Source organism: Rana temporaria, chromosome 4, assembly GCF_905171775.1.
Source record: "Rana temporaria chromosome 4, aRanTem1.1, whole genome shotgun sequence".
Taxonomy (NCBI): domain Eukaryota; kingdom Metazoa; phylum Chordata; class Amphibia; order Anura; family Ranidae; genus Rana; species Rana temporaria.
This window is the reverse complement of record NC_053492.1, coordinates 370,532,039-370,549,598: the sequence shown is the minus strand read 5'-3', so window position 1 is coordinate 370,549,598 and position 17,560 is coordinate 370,532,039. Positions and strand designations below refer to the sequence as shown.

Below are 17,560 nucleotides of genomic sequence, written 5' to 3'. Positions count from 1 at the left end.
GTAGATTCAGTAAGAGTTAGGCCGACTTATCAGTAGATAAGCCGGCCTAACTCTGAATCTACGCCGACCTATGGTTAAGCGTATGCTCAAACAGAGATACGCTTAAACATATCTAAGATACGACGGCTTGCGCCGTCGTATCTTAGATTGCAATGTTTCGGATGGCCGCTAGGTGGCGCTTCCATTGCGGTCGGCGTAGATTATGTAAATGAGTTTGTACGCCGATTCACGAACGTACGCCCGGCCACCGCAGTCGATTTACGCCGTTTCCATAAGGCCTTAGGAGGCCTAAAGTTATTCCACCTATTAGGTGGAATAACAATGTTAAAGTATGGCCGCCGTTCCCGTCGCGAGATTCGAAATTTTAACGTCGTTTGCGTAAGTCGTCCGCAAATCGGGATTTATGACGTTTACATCCACGTCGAAATCAATAGGCCCGTGCGGCGTACGTAACCGCAATGCACACTGGGAAATGTAGTCGCCCGGCGCATGCGCAGTGACAAAAAAACGTCAAAAACGTGAGGTCAAGCCTCATTACCATTAACACGCCCCCCCAACCCATTTGAATTAGGCGCCCTTACGCCCGCCGCATTTACACTACGCCGCCCTAAGTAAGGAGGCAAGTACTTTGTGAATCATGTACTTGCCTCTCTTACTTAAGGCGGCATAGTGTAAACACGCTAGGCTACGCCGACCTATATTTGCACGCCCCTACCTGAATCTACCTATAATTTTACAAGGGGTAGGCATATGATGCCTGATGAATGGGATCCACAGAGTTAAACCCATGCTATGTGCATTAGTAATGATCTGACATCACAATCCTACGTAGGAGAAATACTATTACACGGAGTAAGTAAATTGCTGCCTGATAAATGAAGTTCAGAGACCTAAACCCCTTGCTATGTAGAATAATAAGGGACCTACTTCAAAAAGCTATGTTAAAAAAAATGAATACATGGTGTAATCAAAATGATGCTTGCTTAATATATCCAAAGAGTTAAAACCTTGCTATGTGGATTAGTAATAATCTGACATCACAATCCTATGTACAAAAAATACTATTACATGGGCAATAATATTGCTGCCTGATGAATGAAATTCACAGACAGACCCTTTCTATGTAAATTAATAATGCAGTTAAATTACAAACCTATGTATAAAATACTATTACATGTGGTAAGCAAAATGATGCTTGCTAAACATGATCCAAAGAGTTAAATCCTTGCTATGTGGATTAGTAATGATCACTTTCCTATGTACAAAAAAAAAATACATAAAGCAAGAAAATTACTGCCTGATGAATGACATTTACAGAACTAAACCCTGGCTATGTAAATGAATAATGAGGTCAGGTTAGATCACAAACCTATGTATAAAAAATACTATTACATGGTGTAAGCAAAATTAAGTAAATTGCTGCCTGATGAATGATATCCAGAGACTTAAACCCCTGCTATGTAGAATAAGGAACCTACTTCACTCACAAACCATGTATAAAACATACTAATACATGGTGTAATAAAAATGATACCTGATAAATATGATCCAAAGAGTGAAGTCTTTGCTATGTGCATTAGTAATGATCTGACATCACAGACCTAAGTAGAAAAAATAAACAAAGCAAGAAAATTGCTGCCTGATTAATGAAATTAACAGAATTAAACCTTTGCTATGTAAATGAATAATGAAGTCGGGTTAGATCACAAACCTATGTATAAAAAAATACTATTACATGGGGTAAGCCACATGAAGTATATTGCTACCTGATGAATGACATCCACAGACCTAAACCCTTGCTGTGTAGAATAATAAGGAACCTACTTCACAAACCTATGTATAAAAATACTAATACATGGTGTAAAAAAATATGCTTACTAAATATGATCCAAAGAGTTCTATGTGGATTAGTAATGATCCTATGTACGGAAAATACTATTACACAGAGTAAATAAAATGATGCCTGATGAATGAAATCCGCAGACCTAACCCCTTGCTATGCAGCTTGCTAGTGAACTGACATGACAATCCTATGTAGGCAAAATACTATGAGGGCAAGGAATCTGCCGCCTGATGAATGAAATTCACAGACTTAAACTCTCGTTATGTAGATGAATAATGTACTCGGGTTAGATCTGATGTCTTGCCTAATCTTCAGGCCAGGGCTATTTGTAGCAAGCCTCACACTTATTTGCCAACAGCATTTTATTCTTGCTCCCTCCCTCTTCTTTATTTTTATTCCCCCGGCAAGATCCCTCCTCCTCCTCCTCCTCCTCCTTTCCTTTTCTCATCTGTCCTGCCAGGCAAATCAAAACAGCTGTACTCATCACTGCCTGGCTGGATGCTTTTATGAGGTTATCTGGTGAGAGATCACAGAGGCAAAAAAAAAAAAAAGGAAGGATTTATTTTTTCTAGGTGTCAGCTTGATGAAGAAGGAGGATCAACTTGTCGGCTTGGCCAAGGTGCTGTCTGCTGGCGTGTGGTTCTGAATCAAGCAGCCTCCATTCTGTGTTGTCTGGTGGTGCCGGATCCTGGGGCAGAATCAAGCAGAGTCCAACCAGGCTCGGCCAAAGAGCTGTCCGCAGGCTGGTGGTGCTGAATCCCAGCAGGGAGGCGATGTCTACTGTCGTATGGTGCTGAATCAAGTAGCGTCCATGCTGTCTCGGCCTAGGCGCTGTCCATCGGATGTGTAGAGCTGAATCTAGCAGGGAGGCGCTGTCCGCTACCGTGTGGTGCTGAAACCAGCCGAATCCTTTCCGTTTCAGCCAAGGCGCTGTCCACTGACTTGTGATGCTGAATCTAGCAGTAAGGCGCTTTCCATTGGATGTGTGGTGCTGAATCCAGCAGTGAGGCGCTATCCGCTGACTTGTGGTGCTGAAACCAGCCGTATCCATTCAGTCTCAGCTGTCCGCTGGCTTGTGGTGCTGTCCGCTGGCTTGTGGTGCTGAACCAAGCAGTAAGGTGCTGTCCGCGGGCGCTGAACCAAGCAGTAAGGTGCTGTCCGCGGGCGCTGAACCAAGCAGTAAGGTGCTGTCCGCGGGCGCTGAACCAAGCAGTAAGGTGCTGTCCGCGGGCGCTGAATCTCAGTAAAGCACTGAACCTAGCGGCGTCTATTCTGTCTGTGGAGGAGGCGTATAGAAAAGAAGAGGACCTCAGCACTGGCAAAGGCAGGCAATCCTGTACCTGCCATCCCTACCACCTTCCCTTCCATCCCTACCACCTTCCCTTCCATCCCTACCACCTTTCTTCCATCCCTACCACCTACCCTTCCATGTCCTCTTTGTTCCCCCCCATTGCATGCCTTTATTTTTTACACACTATGCGTATCTCTCGTGACACCTACTAGCTCATTGTTTCCTATGCCGAGCCTGGAATTTATCACCAGGCGTACATGAGCGTTTCTCCCCACCTCTTGGCTTGTTCTTTATTGTCTATGTTGTGCTGTTCCCTCGGTTGCCTGTGATCTTTGTAGAGCTTTATTGAGTGGGTCTGGCCCTGTCTATTCTCATGACATCAGTGTATGTAAAGGAGAGGCTATAGAAGAAGACCCCCCCCCCCCCCCAACACACACACACATACCAGCCATGGAGGAAGAGCTGAAATGCCCGGTTTGTGGTTCCTTTTTCCGGGACCCGCTGATCCTGCCTTGCTCACACAACGTATGCCTGCCCTGTGCCCGCACCATTGTAGTGCAGACCCCAGAAAGCGAGCACCTACCTCATGCTGCCAGGCCCATGATGCTGATGGGAGCAGACTACGATTACCCGGAATACCTGGATAAGATGAGCCTGCACAGCGAGACAGACAGCGGATACGGCTCCTACACCCCCAGCCTCAAGTCACCTAATGGGGTTAGGGTGCTGCCTCCGGCTCCTGCTCCAAGCTTAGGGGCCTCGGCTGGAGCCTCCTCCCGGGGTCTACATGGCAGCCTGTGTAGTTTTTCCTCCATCACCTGTCCGCAGTGTCACCGCAGCGCCTCCCTGGATGAGAGGGGACTGCGGGGCTTTCAGCGCAATAGACTGCTGGAGACAATAGTGCAGAGATATCAGCAGGAACGCGGGGCAGCGCAGGCGGACGCAGAGGGCAGCGGAACGCTGGAGGCGGCTGGAGGACTGAGCCATGCTAGGTGTCAGCTGTGTGACACCAACCCAGCAGAGGCCGCGGTGATGTGTGAGCAATGTGATGTGCTTTACTGTTCTTCCTGCCAGAAAAAGTGTCACCCCACCAGAGGACCCTTCGCCAAGCACAGGCTGGTGTCACCTGCTCAGCTAGCACCTTCCAGCTTTAATAGACTAAAGCCGCTCTGCACAGCTGTAGCACCACCCAACTTCATTAGAAAATTCCCAACCTGCACCGACCATGAGCTGGAGAACTACAGCATGTATTGTCTGCATTGTAGGACACCTGTGTGCTACCAGTGTCAGCAGGAAGGAAAGCATGCCAAGCATGAGATGAAAGCACTGGGGATTATGTGGAAGCAACACAAGGTCAGTTCTGGAGATATGTCTATTTATGCTTAAAATTACTTCTGTGAAAACTGAACTCGGGGTAAACTGCTAAAACAATGTCTAAATCATAGGTGGGTGTGCACAGTCTATTGCATTAGGGTGTGCACCCCAAAGCTCAAACACGTGTGTGTGTGTGTGTGTGTGTGTGTGTATATATATATATATATATATATATATATATATATATATACACACACACAGCTGTGTGCATGTCTTTCAAAACGCTCTCAAACCAAGTTACTCTCAAACCAAGGTTTTACTGTATTTATAAGAGTGTGTGTACATATGTATGTACATACGTATGTATGTACACACACACACACACACACACTCTTATAAATACAGTAAAACCTTGGTTTGAGAATAACTTGGTTTGAGAGCGTTTTGCAAGACATGCAAAATGTTTTAATACATTTTGCCTTGATATACAAGCGATGTCTTGATATACAAGTAGCGTCATGTCACAACTGAGTATGAAAAAGAAGAGAGGAGCCTCTAAATGTAGCAATATGGTTACATTTAATGAAGGTACAACATTTAGCAACTTATTGCTACACTTAGAGGTGTCTCTCTTCTCTTTTATACCCTGTGAAAAAATGCTTTGATATACAAGTGCTTTGGATTACAAGCATGATTCTGGAATGAATTATGCTTACAAACCAAGGTTTTACTGTACATGTAAAAACAGTAGGGCAGTGAACGGTGGCATTAGTTTTTATTTTTTATTTTTTGTTCCTTACAATTTTAATTTTATATAATCTTTTACAATTTTATTAGCATTTTTTTTTTCTCACAAAGTCTTTATTGTGTGGATAACAGTGCACAATACATTGTACATAATACAACAAGCATTTTGTGTTACTATTTTTTTTAGGAGCTCTGTTGGGGGGCTTTGAAGAATTAACAGGGGGAATCAGTGCCTCAGGAGTGATTAGGGTGTGCCCAGGCACACCCCCCGCGCACGCCTATGGTCTAAATGCACACTATAAGTGGCTCCACCTGTCAAAATATTTGTAGTTTTGAAAATGAAAAGGTCTTTCTAGACAACATAGCCAGCCTGGTGACCTAACTTTTTTGCACTGCAGTTAAAGCGGAGTTCCAGCCTGGGAAGAAAATGTAAAAGTCATCAGCTAGAAATACTGTAGCTGCTGACTTTTAATATAAGGACACTTACCTGTCCAGGGAGTCCACGATGTCGGCACCCCAAGCCGATCCATCCATCGGCTTTGGGTGCAGGCACCGGTATTGCAAGTAAAGGAAACCGACAGTAAAGCGGTTTCCTACTGCGCAAGTGCAAGTCGTGCAGCGCTTTCCAAATGGCCCCATCGTCTTCTAGGATGCACAGGTCCCAGACGGCAATGGGGGGGGGAGGAGGAAGGACAGATGCAACCGTGGAAGTGACGTACCTTGTTGCAGCAACATAGGACGGAAAAAAAATATCCGGGGGGGGGGGGGGGCAATTGTTTGAGGCAGAGTTCTCTCTCTTTTTGCATGGAACTCCGCTTTAAGCAATACAGCTTGATCACCAACCTGAGATTAGACAGTATAGGAGCAGCAGCAGACTGATAAGGTAATTTCACTCACCTGATCATCAGCTTTGCTGGCATATGTTCATGTATGTAGCAGAGTCTGATTGGTCCAAGAGGGGGATGCCCCTTTTGGGAGCTGATGTATGGAGGACTACAGGGGATGATGTCAATAATGATTCATGTAAGAGCACTGCATTTCAAATGCATTTAAAACAGTAAAGATTTTTAAATCTGCCTGGAGTTCAGCTTTTAGAGCAGATGGAAATTGTAGGATGTAGGATTTATTGTACTAACTTTTAATTACCACTTTACAATTTCAGGAACTTATAAGGAGTTGATTTACTAAACCTGAATAGTGCAAAATCTGATGCAACTGTGCACGGTAGCCAATCAGCTTCTAAAAGTGATACTAAAGTCTTGTTTTTTTTATTTTGTATAAAAATAACAAACCTGTCATACTTACCTGCTCTGAGCAGTAGTTTTGTAAAGAGCAGCCTAGCCCTTCCTCAGGTCCATCACTGGCTCTCCTGGTCCCTCTCTCCTGCCGAGTGTCCCCACAAAACAAGCAGCTTGCTATGGGGGGGAACCGAGCTGAGTCGCTGTTCTGTGTGTCCATTAAGACAGGGGTCCATGCCTTGACCCCACCCCTCTCTCTCCTTATTGGCTCACCGACTTTGACTTTTTATTGACTCCCGCTGCTATGTCTCAGCCAATCAGGAGGGAGAGACCCAGACAGGCAAGTCTCTCGTGCAACATCGCTTGATCGAGATGGCTGTTTAAAGAGGAACTTTAGCCAAACTTTTAGGAAGAATTCAGAAAGTTAGACCTTCTGTAAGGCTGTTATTTCTGTGCCCAGCAATGTCAAAGAAAAAGGAACATGGAGGACATTTCCACATTGGGTCATTTGATCCAGTGTCAAATGTTTAAGTGATATTAAGGCTGCTTTCACACTGAAAGTGCCCAGGTATCGGCGGTAAAGCGTTGCTATTCTTAGCGGTGCTTTACCATTGTTTTTGCAGCGCTTTTTGGCCGCTAGCGGAACACTTTTAACCCCCGCTAGTGGCCGAAAAGGGTTAGCGCCCGCAAAGCACCACTGCATTGGCGCTTTGCTGGCGGTTCGGCTCCGCTGTCCATTGATTTCATTGATTGCGCTTTAGGAGCGGTGAGTTCACCGCTCCTAAAGCACTGCAAAGAAGCTGCTGCCAAGACTTTTCTTTATGCGCTGCCAGCGCAGCGCCCCAGTGTGAAAGCACTTGGGCTTTCACACTGGGTTTGCAGCTGAGGGGTGAAAGGGGTCTACAGGTTTATTTTTTTCAAAATAAAGTAATAAACATGTCATATGTACCTTCTCTGTGCAATGCACAATGCAGCCCCAATCCGCTTCTTCTGGAGTCCCCCGCTGGTGCTCCTCCTCTTTAGTGAGTGCCCCATAGGAAGCTTCGTTCTATGGGGGCACTCATGCAGGCTCGCACCTGAGCTGCCCTGTTTGAGTCTATTAATACAGACCGGGTGACTTGCCCCTGCCCCCCGCTCCTGCTGCTATCAATTGGTCCAGTGAGGAGAGACAGATCCAGGAGAGCTTTCTGGATCTAGAATGAGCTTAGGTAAATATAAGGGGAGGGGGGCAGGGGGAGATTCTGTTACGCAAGAAGGTTTTTTACCTTAATGAATAGAATGCATTATGGTATGGCTTTAGGCTTCAGAGCCCCTTTAAAGTCAAGATTGTCTCTTATTTTGGAGACACAGCTATAAAAACCTGACAAGGGTTGTAACCTTTTTTTAACCCTATGCAAACACAAAAAAAACAACTTGATTGTATTTCCACTTTAAACAGTATGGCTTATAACTCACTACATGCTCAAAGTACTTCAATATGAATTTATTCATATTTCCATGGTTTATTGATGTTAAAATATCAAATAAATGTATTCGGGCATCACAAAAATACTTAAATGCGTGACATGAAACGTGGTGGCTGGGTTCAGGCTGTTGTGTTGCACTTACTCATTATGTACGTTGGTGCACTGCGGTGCCATTCATTCTTAATGACACACCAATGCACCATAATAACAAAAGTGCATTGCACTACACCACAGCCCTTGGTGTGGTTTGTGGCAGCCCATCAAAATGAATGAGCCACAACATGTTAATATACAACGTAATGCACATTACCAGCTGTTCTTCAAAGAGACCCTGTTACCAACTTAAAATTACTACAGGAAAAGGCACAAAAATCAAAGTATTTTACATGCTTAGTTACTTTTTTTCTTCCATAAATAAGTTTCTGGTCATGTGCAATGTACCCTTGAACTTGCTAGAAAATTTAAATAGCCAATTCTATGGCACAAACTCTCCCACCTTTCCAGTTCTATCCTCTTCTAGAAGGGTGTAATTACCCTCTATGCTAGCCCAGCTCCTCTGCCCGTCCCTTCCTTCCTTTACATAACCTTTTATGTCATGGGGGGGGGGGGGGGGAAGCGTAGGGAAATATAAATGTAGAAGTAGTGCTGCGCTGTGCATAAATAGGTGGTGCAAATGTGCTCACGTGACAGGTACACTTGAAAGGCAATAAATGAATGGTCAAAATAGCAACAATAAAATATAAATAATCAGCTGCGACAGTATAAACAATGGACAATGGACGTTCCCGCACGTGTTCGTTACAGTCACGTAACTTCATCAGATCCCCTGATGAAGCTACGTGACTGTAACGAACACGTGCGGGAACGCAGGGCACCGGAAGTGATATTGGACAAGTTCGCTTTTGATATGCCTGTCTGATACTTCACATTGTGAGTACCTGTTTTTATTATTGCTGCTAAATCCAATAAATGTTTTAAATACTACACTATCGAGCATCCCTCTTTACATTCCCCCATGCCCCAATGTGAGGCTATCTAATACAGATACACCAGGGACACTTAAAGGGGACTTTGATGCCAAAGTAAAGATACATACCAGCGGAGCCTGAGACGTCAGGAGCCACCAGGAGATTGAAAGACACACTCATACGCTGACACCTAGACCCTAAGTTTCACAGAGAACCAGCAACCACCTATTGGTAGCACTCCATACCAGAGATTGACTACTAGCACCAGCACCTTCACCCTGATCACTGTGCACACACAGCCACCCATCCAGCTTGTACCATGGATATTATCTGCACTGCATTTTTTTGACATTCGTTTTTTTTTTATTCATTTTTATTTCATTTTATGGAATTTTAGTGTGAATATATTTATTTATGGTTGCACTTGTCACATGATAATGCCATTTTAAAGATTTTATGAGTTTATTCTCACATCTATTTTGTGGTACACGTTTCACAGAATTTGGACACTTTATCAGTCCATTGTTTATACTGTCGCAGCTGATTATTCATATTTTATTGTTGCTATTTTGACCATTCATTTATTGCCTTTCAAGTGTACCTGTCATGTGAGCACATTTGCACTTTATCACCTATTTATGCACAGCGCAGCACTACTTATACATTTATACTTACCTGGGTCTTGATACTACCTTCAGTGCTTGCTGCAGTACCCCACCTTTTAGACTTGGCCAGCGCGGGAATATATTTTCATTACTTTATAGCGTAGGAAAATACTATAAAATGTTACAAGTAGGCAGTGCCCAGCAGCAGTCTCGGGGCTCAAAGAAAGTCATCAGAATGACTCTCATGAAAAAATATGTAATTGGATTCAAATTCACAGATTTTATTGTGTGACTGAGTACTTGGTCTTTTAGATTTGTTCAGGAAATATATAGTTTTATAGGACAGTTATCTTTACAAGTTACATTTTTGCAAAAACATTTGTTGATTTCTGATATGGTAGGGATGAGTTAGATTCTCACTTGTCCTTACCTAAAGTGACAGTAAGTGAGGGGAAATCTTTCAACTACAGACAAAATAACAATAGACATTCTTAGTAAAGTGCAAGAAATATAGAAGCTTTCTCAGGTTTACCTGAATTTACAGTGCCTTGAAAAGGTATTCATACCCCTTGCAATTTTCCACATTTTCTCATATTACAACCAAAAACCTAAATGTTTTTTTGGGGGATTTTATGTGATAGACCAACACAAAGTGGCACATAATTGTGAAGTGTAAGGAAAATCATGAATTTTTTTTTTACAAATAAATATCTGTTACACTTGTATTCAGCCCCCTTTACTCTGATACCCCTAACTAAAATCTAGTGGAACCAGTTGCCTTCAGAAGTCGCCTAATTAGTAAATAGAGCCCACCTGTGTGTAATTTAATCTCAGTATAAATAAATCTGTTATGCAAAGCTCTCGGAGATTTGTTAGAGAACCTTAATGAACAAACAGCATCATTAAGGTCAAGGAACAAACCAGACAGGTCAGGAATAACGTTGTGGAGAAGTTTAAAGCAGGGTTAGGTTATAAAACACATGGAGCACTTTTTAAATCTGTCATCCGAAAATGGAAAGAGTATGGCACAACTGCAAACCTACCAAGACATGGTCTTTCACCTAAACTGACAGGCCGGGCAAGGAGAGCATTAATCAGAGAAGCAGCCAAGAGGCCAATGGTAACTCTGGAGGAGTTGCAGAGATCCACAGCTCAGGTGGGAGAATCTGTCCACAGGACAACTAATAGGCCTCGTACACACGATCGGTTAACCAGAGGATAATGGTCTGATGGACCGTTTTCATCGGTCCAAACCGATCGTGTGTAGGCCCCATAGGTTATTTAACCTTTGGTTAAAAAAAAGCTAACTTGCTTTAAAATGTAACCGATGGATTGCTAACCGATAGGTCAAAACCGATCGTTAGTAGGCACAACCATTGGTTAAAAATCCATGCATGCTCAGAATCAAGTCAACGCATGCTTGGAAGCATTGAACTTCGTTTTTTTCAGCACGTCGTTGTGTTTTACGTCACCGCGTTCTGACACGATCGTTTTTTTAACCGATGGTGTGTAGGTGCGACGGTCCGTTCTCATGGGATGGACTGATCGTGTGTACGAGGCTATAGTCATGCACTCCACAAATCTGGCCTTTATGGAAGAGCGACAAGAAGAAAGCTATAAGAAGTCCCATTTGCAGTTTGCGATTAGCCATGTAGGTGACAAAAAATGTGGAAGAAGGTCAGATGAGACCAAAATGGAATTTTTGGACTAAAAGCAAAACGCTATGTGTGGCATAAAACTAACACTGCATATCACCCTGGACACACCATCCCCACCGTGAAACATGGTGGTGGCAGCATCATGTTATGGAGATGCTTTTCTTCAGCAGGGACAGGGAAGCTGGTCAGAGTTAATAGGAAGATGGATGGAGCCAAATACAGGGCAATCTTAGAAGAAAACCTGTTAGGCCTCGTACACACGGCCGAGGAACTCGATGTGCCAAACACATCGAGTTCCTCGGCGAGTTCAGCCCTGAAGCCGCCGAGGAGCTCGGCGGGCCGAGTTCTCCCATAGAACAACGAGAAAATAGAGAACATGTTCTCTATTTTCTCGACGAGTTCCTCGGCGGCTCCATCGGGCTGAAAGTGTACACACGACAGAGTTTCTCGGCAGAATCCGGCTCTGACCGAGTTTCTCACTGAAATCTGCCGAGAAACTCTGTCGTGTGTACGAGGCCTTAGAGTCTGCAAAACACTTGAGACTGGGGCAGAGGTTCACTTTCCAGCAGGACATCAACCCTAAACTAACGGAGCTAGATACGCCTGAATTTCAGCTTCCTCCAACCGACATAAGTGTTAGTACGCCGTCGTATCTAGGGTGCATATTTACGCTGGCCGCTAGGGGCGCTTCCGTAGATTTACACGTAGAATATGTAAATGACCTAGATACGCCGATTCACGAACGTACTTGCGCCCGCTACGCCGTTTACGTAAGGCTTACGTCCGGCGTAACGTTACCCCTGCTATATGAGGCGCAGCCAATGTTAAGGTATGGACGTCGGAACAGCCATCGAATTTTACGTCGTTTATGTAAGTGGTACGTGAATGGGGCTGTGCGTAGGTTACGTTCACGTCGAAAGCATTGAACGTGAGCTGACGTATCTTAGGGAGTTTATGCGACGTGACTCTGAGTATGCGCGCGCATGCGCCGTTCGTGAAAATTTGTATACAACACGCCCACTACCTTCCACATTTAAATTAAGCGGGCTTACGCCTGCCTAGTTACACTACGCCGGCACAACGTACGGCCCCAGATCTTGCAGAATATCGTTCTGGGCTCCCTGATTTACGCCGGCGTAGCGCATATGAGATGTGCTACGCCGACCAAAAGGTACGCCGCTGTACCTGAATCTAGCTCATAGTATTATTTTAAACTTTTTCATGTCATCGGTATCATTCCTCTTTATAAACAAATGATCCATACAGAGAGTCACATACCTTATCTCTCACATACACTTGGCTTATGCCTTGTTTCTTTTTGCTGTGGTACTAGTTTTTTTGATCAGTCTTTTTTTTTTCTCTTTGCACTGGGCATTTTATTTTTTTTGTCTTGATTGCATGTGTTTTTGTATTTATATGTTTGAGAAAGTTTCTGCCCGAATGTGGCTGCTGCTTTACTGTTCATATATAATTTAGCTGGACCTGGTCCCTACCCTGAACATCTGAGTGCTTTTTATTACTATAATTTCTTACATCTACAACATTTCCATGTCCACTATTCAATTTAATATACCACTTGTTGGCATTACTGTGAGGTTGTCTTTCATCATGTGACTTTTAAATGTTTTTGTCAGTTAGGTTAGCCCTTATAGGATGTGTGTTTGTACATTAGGGCTGTTACTGATTACAATTTTTCGTGTTCGATAAATCGATTTTTTTAAATCGATTAATCAACTAATTTCGATTAATTATAGTGCACATACAGTTTTTACAATTTTTTTTATTAAACTTTAAGACGGATCGGATCATTTTTCGGATCACCACCATATATAGTTCCCACTGTAATATCCACATCTCCCCCCCCCCCCCCCCCACTGTAATATCCACATCTCCCCCATACTGTAATGTCCACATCTCCCCCACTGTAATATCCACATCCCCCCCACTGTAATATCCACATCTCCCCCCCCCACTGTAATATCCACATCTCCCCCATACTGTAATGTCCACATCTCCCCCACTGTAATATCCACATCTCCCCCATACTGTAATGTCCACATCTCCCCCACTGTAATATCCACATCTCCCCCATACTGTAATGTCCACATCTCCCCCACTGTAATATCCACATCTCCCCCACTGTAATATCCACATCTCCCCCATACTGTAATGTCCACATCTCCCCCACTGTAATATCCACATCTCCCCCACTGTAATATCCACATCTCCCCCATACTGTAATGTCCACATCTCCCCCACTGTAATATCCACATCTCCCCCATACTGTAATGTCCACATCTCCCCCACTGTAATATCCACATCTCCCCCACTGTAATATCCACATCTCCCCCATACTGTAATGTCCACATCTCCCCCACTGTAATATCCACATCTCCCCCACTGTAATATCCACATCTCCCCCATACTGTAATGTCCACATCTCCCCCACTGTAATATCCACATCTCCCCCACTGTAATATCCACATCTCCCCCTCCCCCACTGTAATATCCACATCTCCCCCATACTGTAATGTCCACATCTCCCCCACTGTAATATCCACATCTCCCCCACTGTAATATCCACATCTCCCCCACTGTAATATCCACATCTCCCCCCCCCCACTGTAATATCCACATCTCCCCCATACTGTAATGTCCACATCTCCCCCACTGTAATATCCACATCTCCCCCACTGTAATATCCACATCTCCCCCACTGTAATATCCACATCTCCCCCCCCCACTGTAATATCCACATCTCCCCCATACTGTAATGTCCACATCTCCCCCACTGTAATATCCACATCTCCCCCACTGTAATATCCACATCTCCCCCCCCCCCCACTGTAATATCCACATCTCCCCCATACTGCAATGTCCACATCTCCCTGCTCTTACCAGAATAGAAAGGACGGCAGGCAGACCCATCCGCAGACGACGCAAGCAGGTGGGTGAGGATGAAGTCAGTGCGCCCACTACTAGACCGCCGCCGGGTGTACCAAGAGCTAGGCAGCGTCTTTTCCTATGGGCGAGACAGCGGAGCTCAATCCGCGGATCGTACCGATCAAAATTATTTTGATCGATCAAAGAAATTAACGATTAATCGAGAAATTAATCGTTAATTTCCGCAGCCCTAATATATATATATAGATTTGTAAATTTGCAGATTGCCCTTCTAGTGGCAAGCTGCTAAATTAAAATCAATCAATTACAGGGAAAGTCACAAATAATAGTGTTAATTTTTTTCAGTCAGTCTGAGAATTGTAATGAGGAACAGTAAAGCACAATCAATTTAGTGCCCTACTAAATAAAAGTACATACTGTAATTATTGGCGTATAACACTCACTTTTTTACTCTGAAAATAGAGGCTAAACTGTGCCTGCGTGTTATACACAGGGGGCTGTGGAAAGTTTTTTTCCTGAAACTTCCCTCTTAAAGTAAGGGTGCGTGTTATACGCCTGTGCGTGTTATACGCCGATAAATACGGTAATTAGCTAATTTGATTGGTTTATGTATTAATATTATTAACAACTAACAATATACAAAAACAATACATTTAAAAAGAACCTGCACTACGATTAACATTTTTAACAGTAAGTGCTGGTTCATACTAGTGTGACTGAGCACAGGGTGATTTGGTGTGATTTACGGTGTGACTTGGCTCCATAGAATATGCAAAAATGCAGCCAAGTTGCATCAAAGTTTCACTACATAATCACACTGATAATTGCAGCAAAATTGCATCGCAGTAGTGTGAATCGAGCCTAAATGTCTTGTCTAAGAGCAGCCATTACAAGGTGTCTGATCTGTCCTTTACAAACCAGAAAAGTCTATAATGTGCCTTCTCTAATTTACATTGTTACCCTACCTTAAAGCGCAGTTCCATCCGCTTTAAGCACTCCTCACCCCCTTACATGCCACATTTGGAATATAATTTTTTTTGGGAGGGGAGTGGGAACTTCAGTAGGAGTGGGACTTCTTGTCCCACTTGCTCCTTACGCCCAGGGACCGCCTCTGCGACTTCTCTTCTCGCCTTAGGCGGCCCCTCTCTCTAGGCGATCTCCTGGGACACGTGACAGGTCCCAGGAGATCGCCTGTCCATTCATAAAGTGCAGCGCGACTCGAGAAGCTGAAAGCTGTCACAGGCGCGTGCCCACACTATAAATGGAGGCGCCTGCCGGAGAGGGTGGGAGAAGAGCTGAGCTCCGGGCGGCCGCGTTGGACCGTGGAGCAGGTAAGTGTCTGTTTATTAAAAGTCAGCAGCTACAATATTTGTAGCTGCTGACTTTTAATAAACACAAAAAGGCTGATGGTTAAGCTTTACCAACTGCCGTCCTCCAGCTCGGTGAAAGTACCCTTGCTGGTCACTGAGGAAATCTCCTTGGGATTTGCAGCTAGTAGGCATTTGTTATGAGATTGGGGAGTGTTAGGCCTCGTACACACGACCGAACATGTCTGCTGAAACTGGTCCGCTGACCAGTTTCAGCAGACATGTTCGGTCGTGTGTACGGCCGACCGGACAAATGTCCGGCGGATCGGACAGGTTTCCAGCGGACAAATGTTTCTTAGCATGCTAAGAAACATGTCCGCTGGAAGCCTGTCCGTCGGACATGTTCGGTCGTCTGTACGACTTACCGGACATGTCCGCTGGGCCGCCATCCCTCGCATGCGTCGAAGTGATTCGACGCATGCGTGGAAGCATTGACTTTCCAGGGTCGCGACAATGACGCGGCGACGGCGTGGCCATCGTCACCGCACTGTCTGTCCGCGCAGATTTTGGTTTGATGGTGTGTACAACCATCAGACCGAAATCTCCGAGCGGACATGTCCGATGAATATGGTCCGGCGGACCGTTCTCATCGGACTGTCCGCTCGTCTGTACGGGGCCTTAGATGTACTAGGAGATTTAAATACAGTAACAATATTGAAGCTGAACTCCAGCTAATACTTTATAAACAGTTACAACAAACATTTTTTTTTTCCCTTTCGGATAAAGGTTTTACATAAATAAATAATAAATAAATAAATAATAAATAAATAAATAAATAAAAGCTGATTATTTTAAGAACCCCAGCCAGAGTTAAATGGTTTGTCTCATCCATGTAACTGAGGTTGTTCTGTTTAGAAACAACAGGCTTACTGGCTGGATCACCAGACGAAATTAGTCGAAATAAAGCAAAAAAAGAAAGTTAATGCAGTCATCAAATCTAAGAATTGGTAAACTGTAATATAATAAATGATTGCTTTTGGTTTTAATACTACTTTAAGGTTTCATGTGATGATTCAGCTTAGTGCTGAACATTTACCGTATTATGTAACAGTTTGTTTTGTTATGGATCTACATAGAATTTGATTGTTAGAATAGTTCTGATAGCATCTTTTAGATATTCCCAGCCTCATCCTTAGCAGATGAGGACACATTTAACATTGCATGATATTGCATCAGACTCTCTAGGAGCTGAAAACGAACGTTCATCCACGTTTTACTCATGCTTACTCATTGTTAATGGAGTAAAGAGAAAATCCGGAAATGAATGTCTTATATGAACACTACTGTGAAAATGACTATATTAATATAACTGTATGCAGATCATACGTGCATGCAGTGATCAAACCCAAAATCTTATTTTATTTCACATACTATTGTTTATATTTTTTCACATTTACTTGCAGACCAAGTTGCCAACAAGTGACAGGCTGGAATAAACTATAACATTACCAGGGATGTTTTAACAATTGCAGAAACCTTTTATTTTATTTTTTTGCCAGTGTGTCTCAACCCTTTTCACTGCCCATTTTGTTTGACAGATGTTAATGTGCAGAAAAATATAAATATTAACAACTGAAATAATAAAAAAAAAGGGATACACATACCAAATATAATCATTACATGTAATAAGTTGCTCTATGGCTCGTTTTATAGAGAAATAAATCTTATGTTGTATTTATAACTTATTGGCTCTTTTAAAGGGTCACTAAAGGAAATTTTTTTTTTAGCTGAAATGACTGTTTACAGGGCATAGAGACATAATAGTTAACTGATTCCTTTTAAAAATGATTAAAAATTGATAAAAAAAACAATCATATAATGTGCCTGCAGTGTAGTTTCGTTTTTGCTGTTGTTTGCTGGTTCTCTGATGTACAGAGAGCCACTAGAGGGCAGTCAGCCAATAGAGAGCAGTGATACTTTGTCTAAAACTCCTCAGCACCAATCCAGTTTCATTTTACACACAGTAATCACACCTCCTTGATTAGTGACCACCGTGAGAAATCTCCCAGTACTGTGGTTATCAGGAAACAGGCAACCAGGAAGTGTCCAGAACAGAGAGGATTTACAGTAACATCAAAGCAAAAACGAACAATGAGGACATGAAACCAGGACTGCAGCAAGGTAAAGGAAGCTATTTAGCTAAAAAAAAAAATTCCTTT

At 43.4% G+C, this 17,560-nt stretch overlaps 1 protein-coding gene across 2 annotated transcripts in view; it reads left to right on the top strand.

Moving 5' to 3' along the window:
- Positions 1–3,418: 3,418 nt before the first annotated feature.
- TRIM67 (tripartite motif containing 67) overlaps positions 3,419–17,560 on the top strand; it is a 117,914-nt gene continuing 103,772 nt past the window's right edge. For both annotated transcript variants that reach the window (XM_040350944.1, XM_040350943.1), the window contains exon 1: positions 3,419–4,487. In XM_040350944.1, coding sequence (XP_040206878.1) covers positions 3,585–4,487 — 903 coding nt within the window. In that variant the 5' untranslated portion in view covers positions 3,419–3,584. The remainder of the gene's footprint in view (positions 4,488–17,560) is intronic.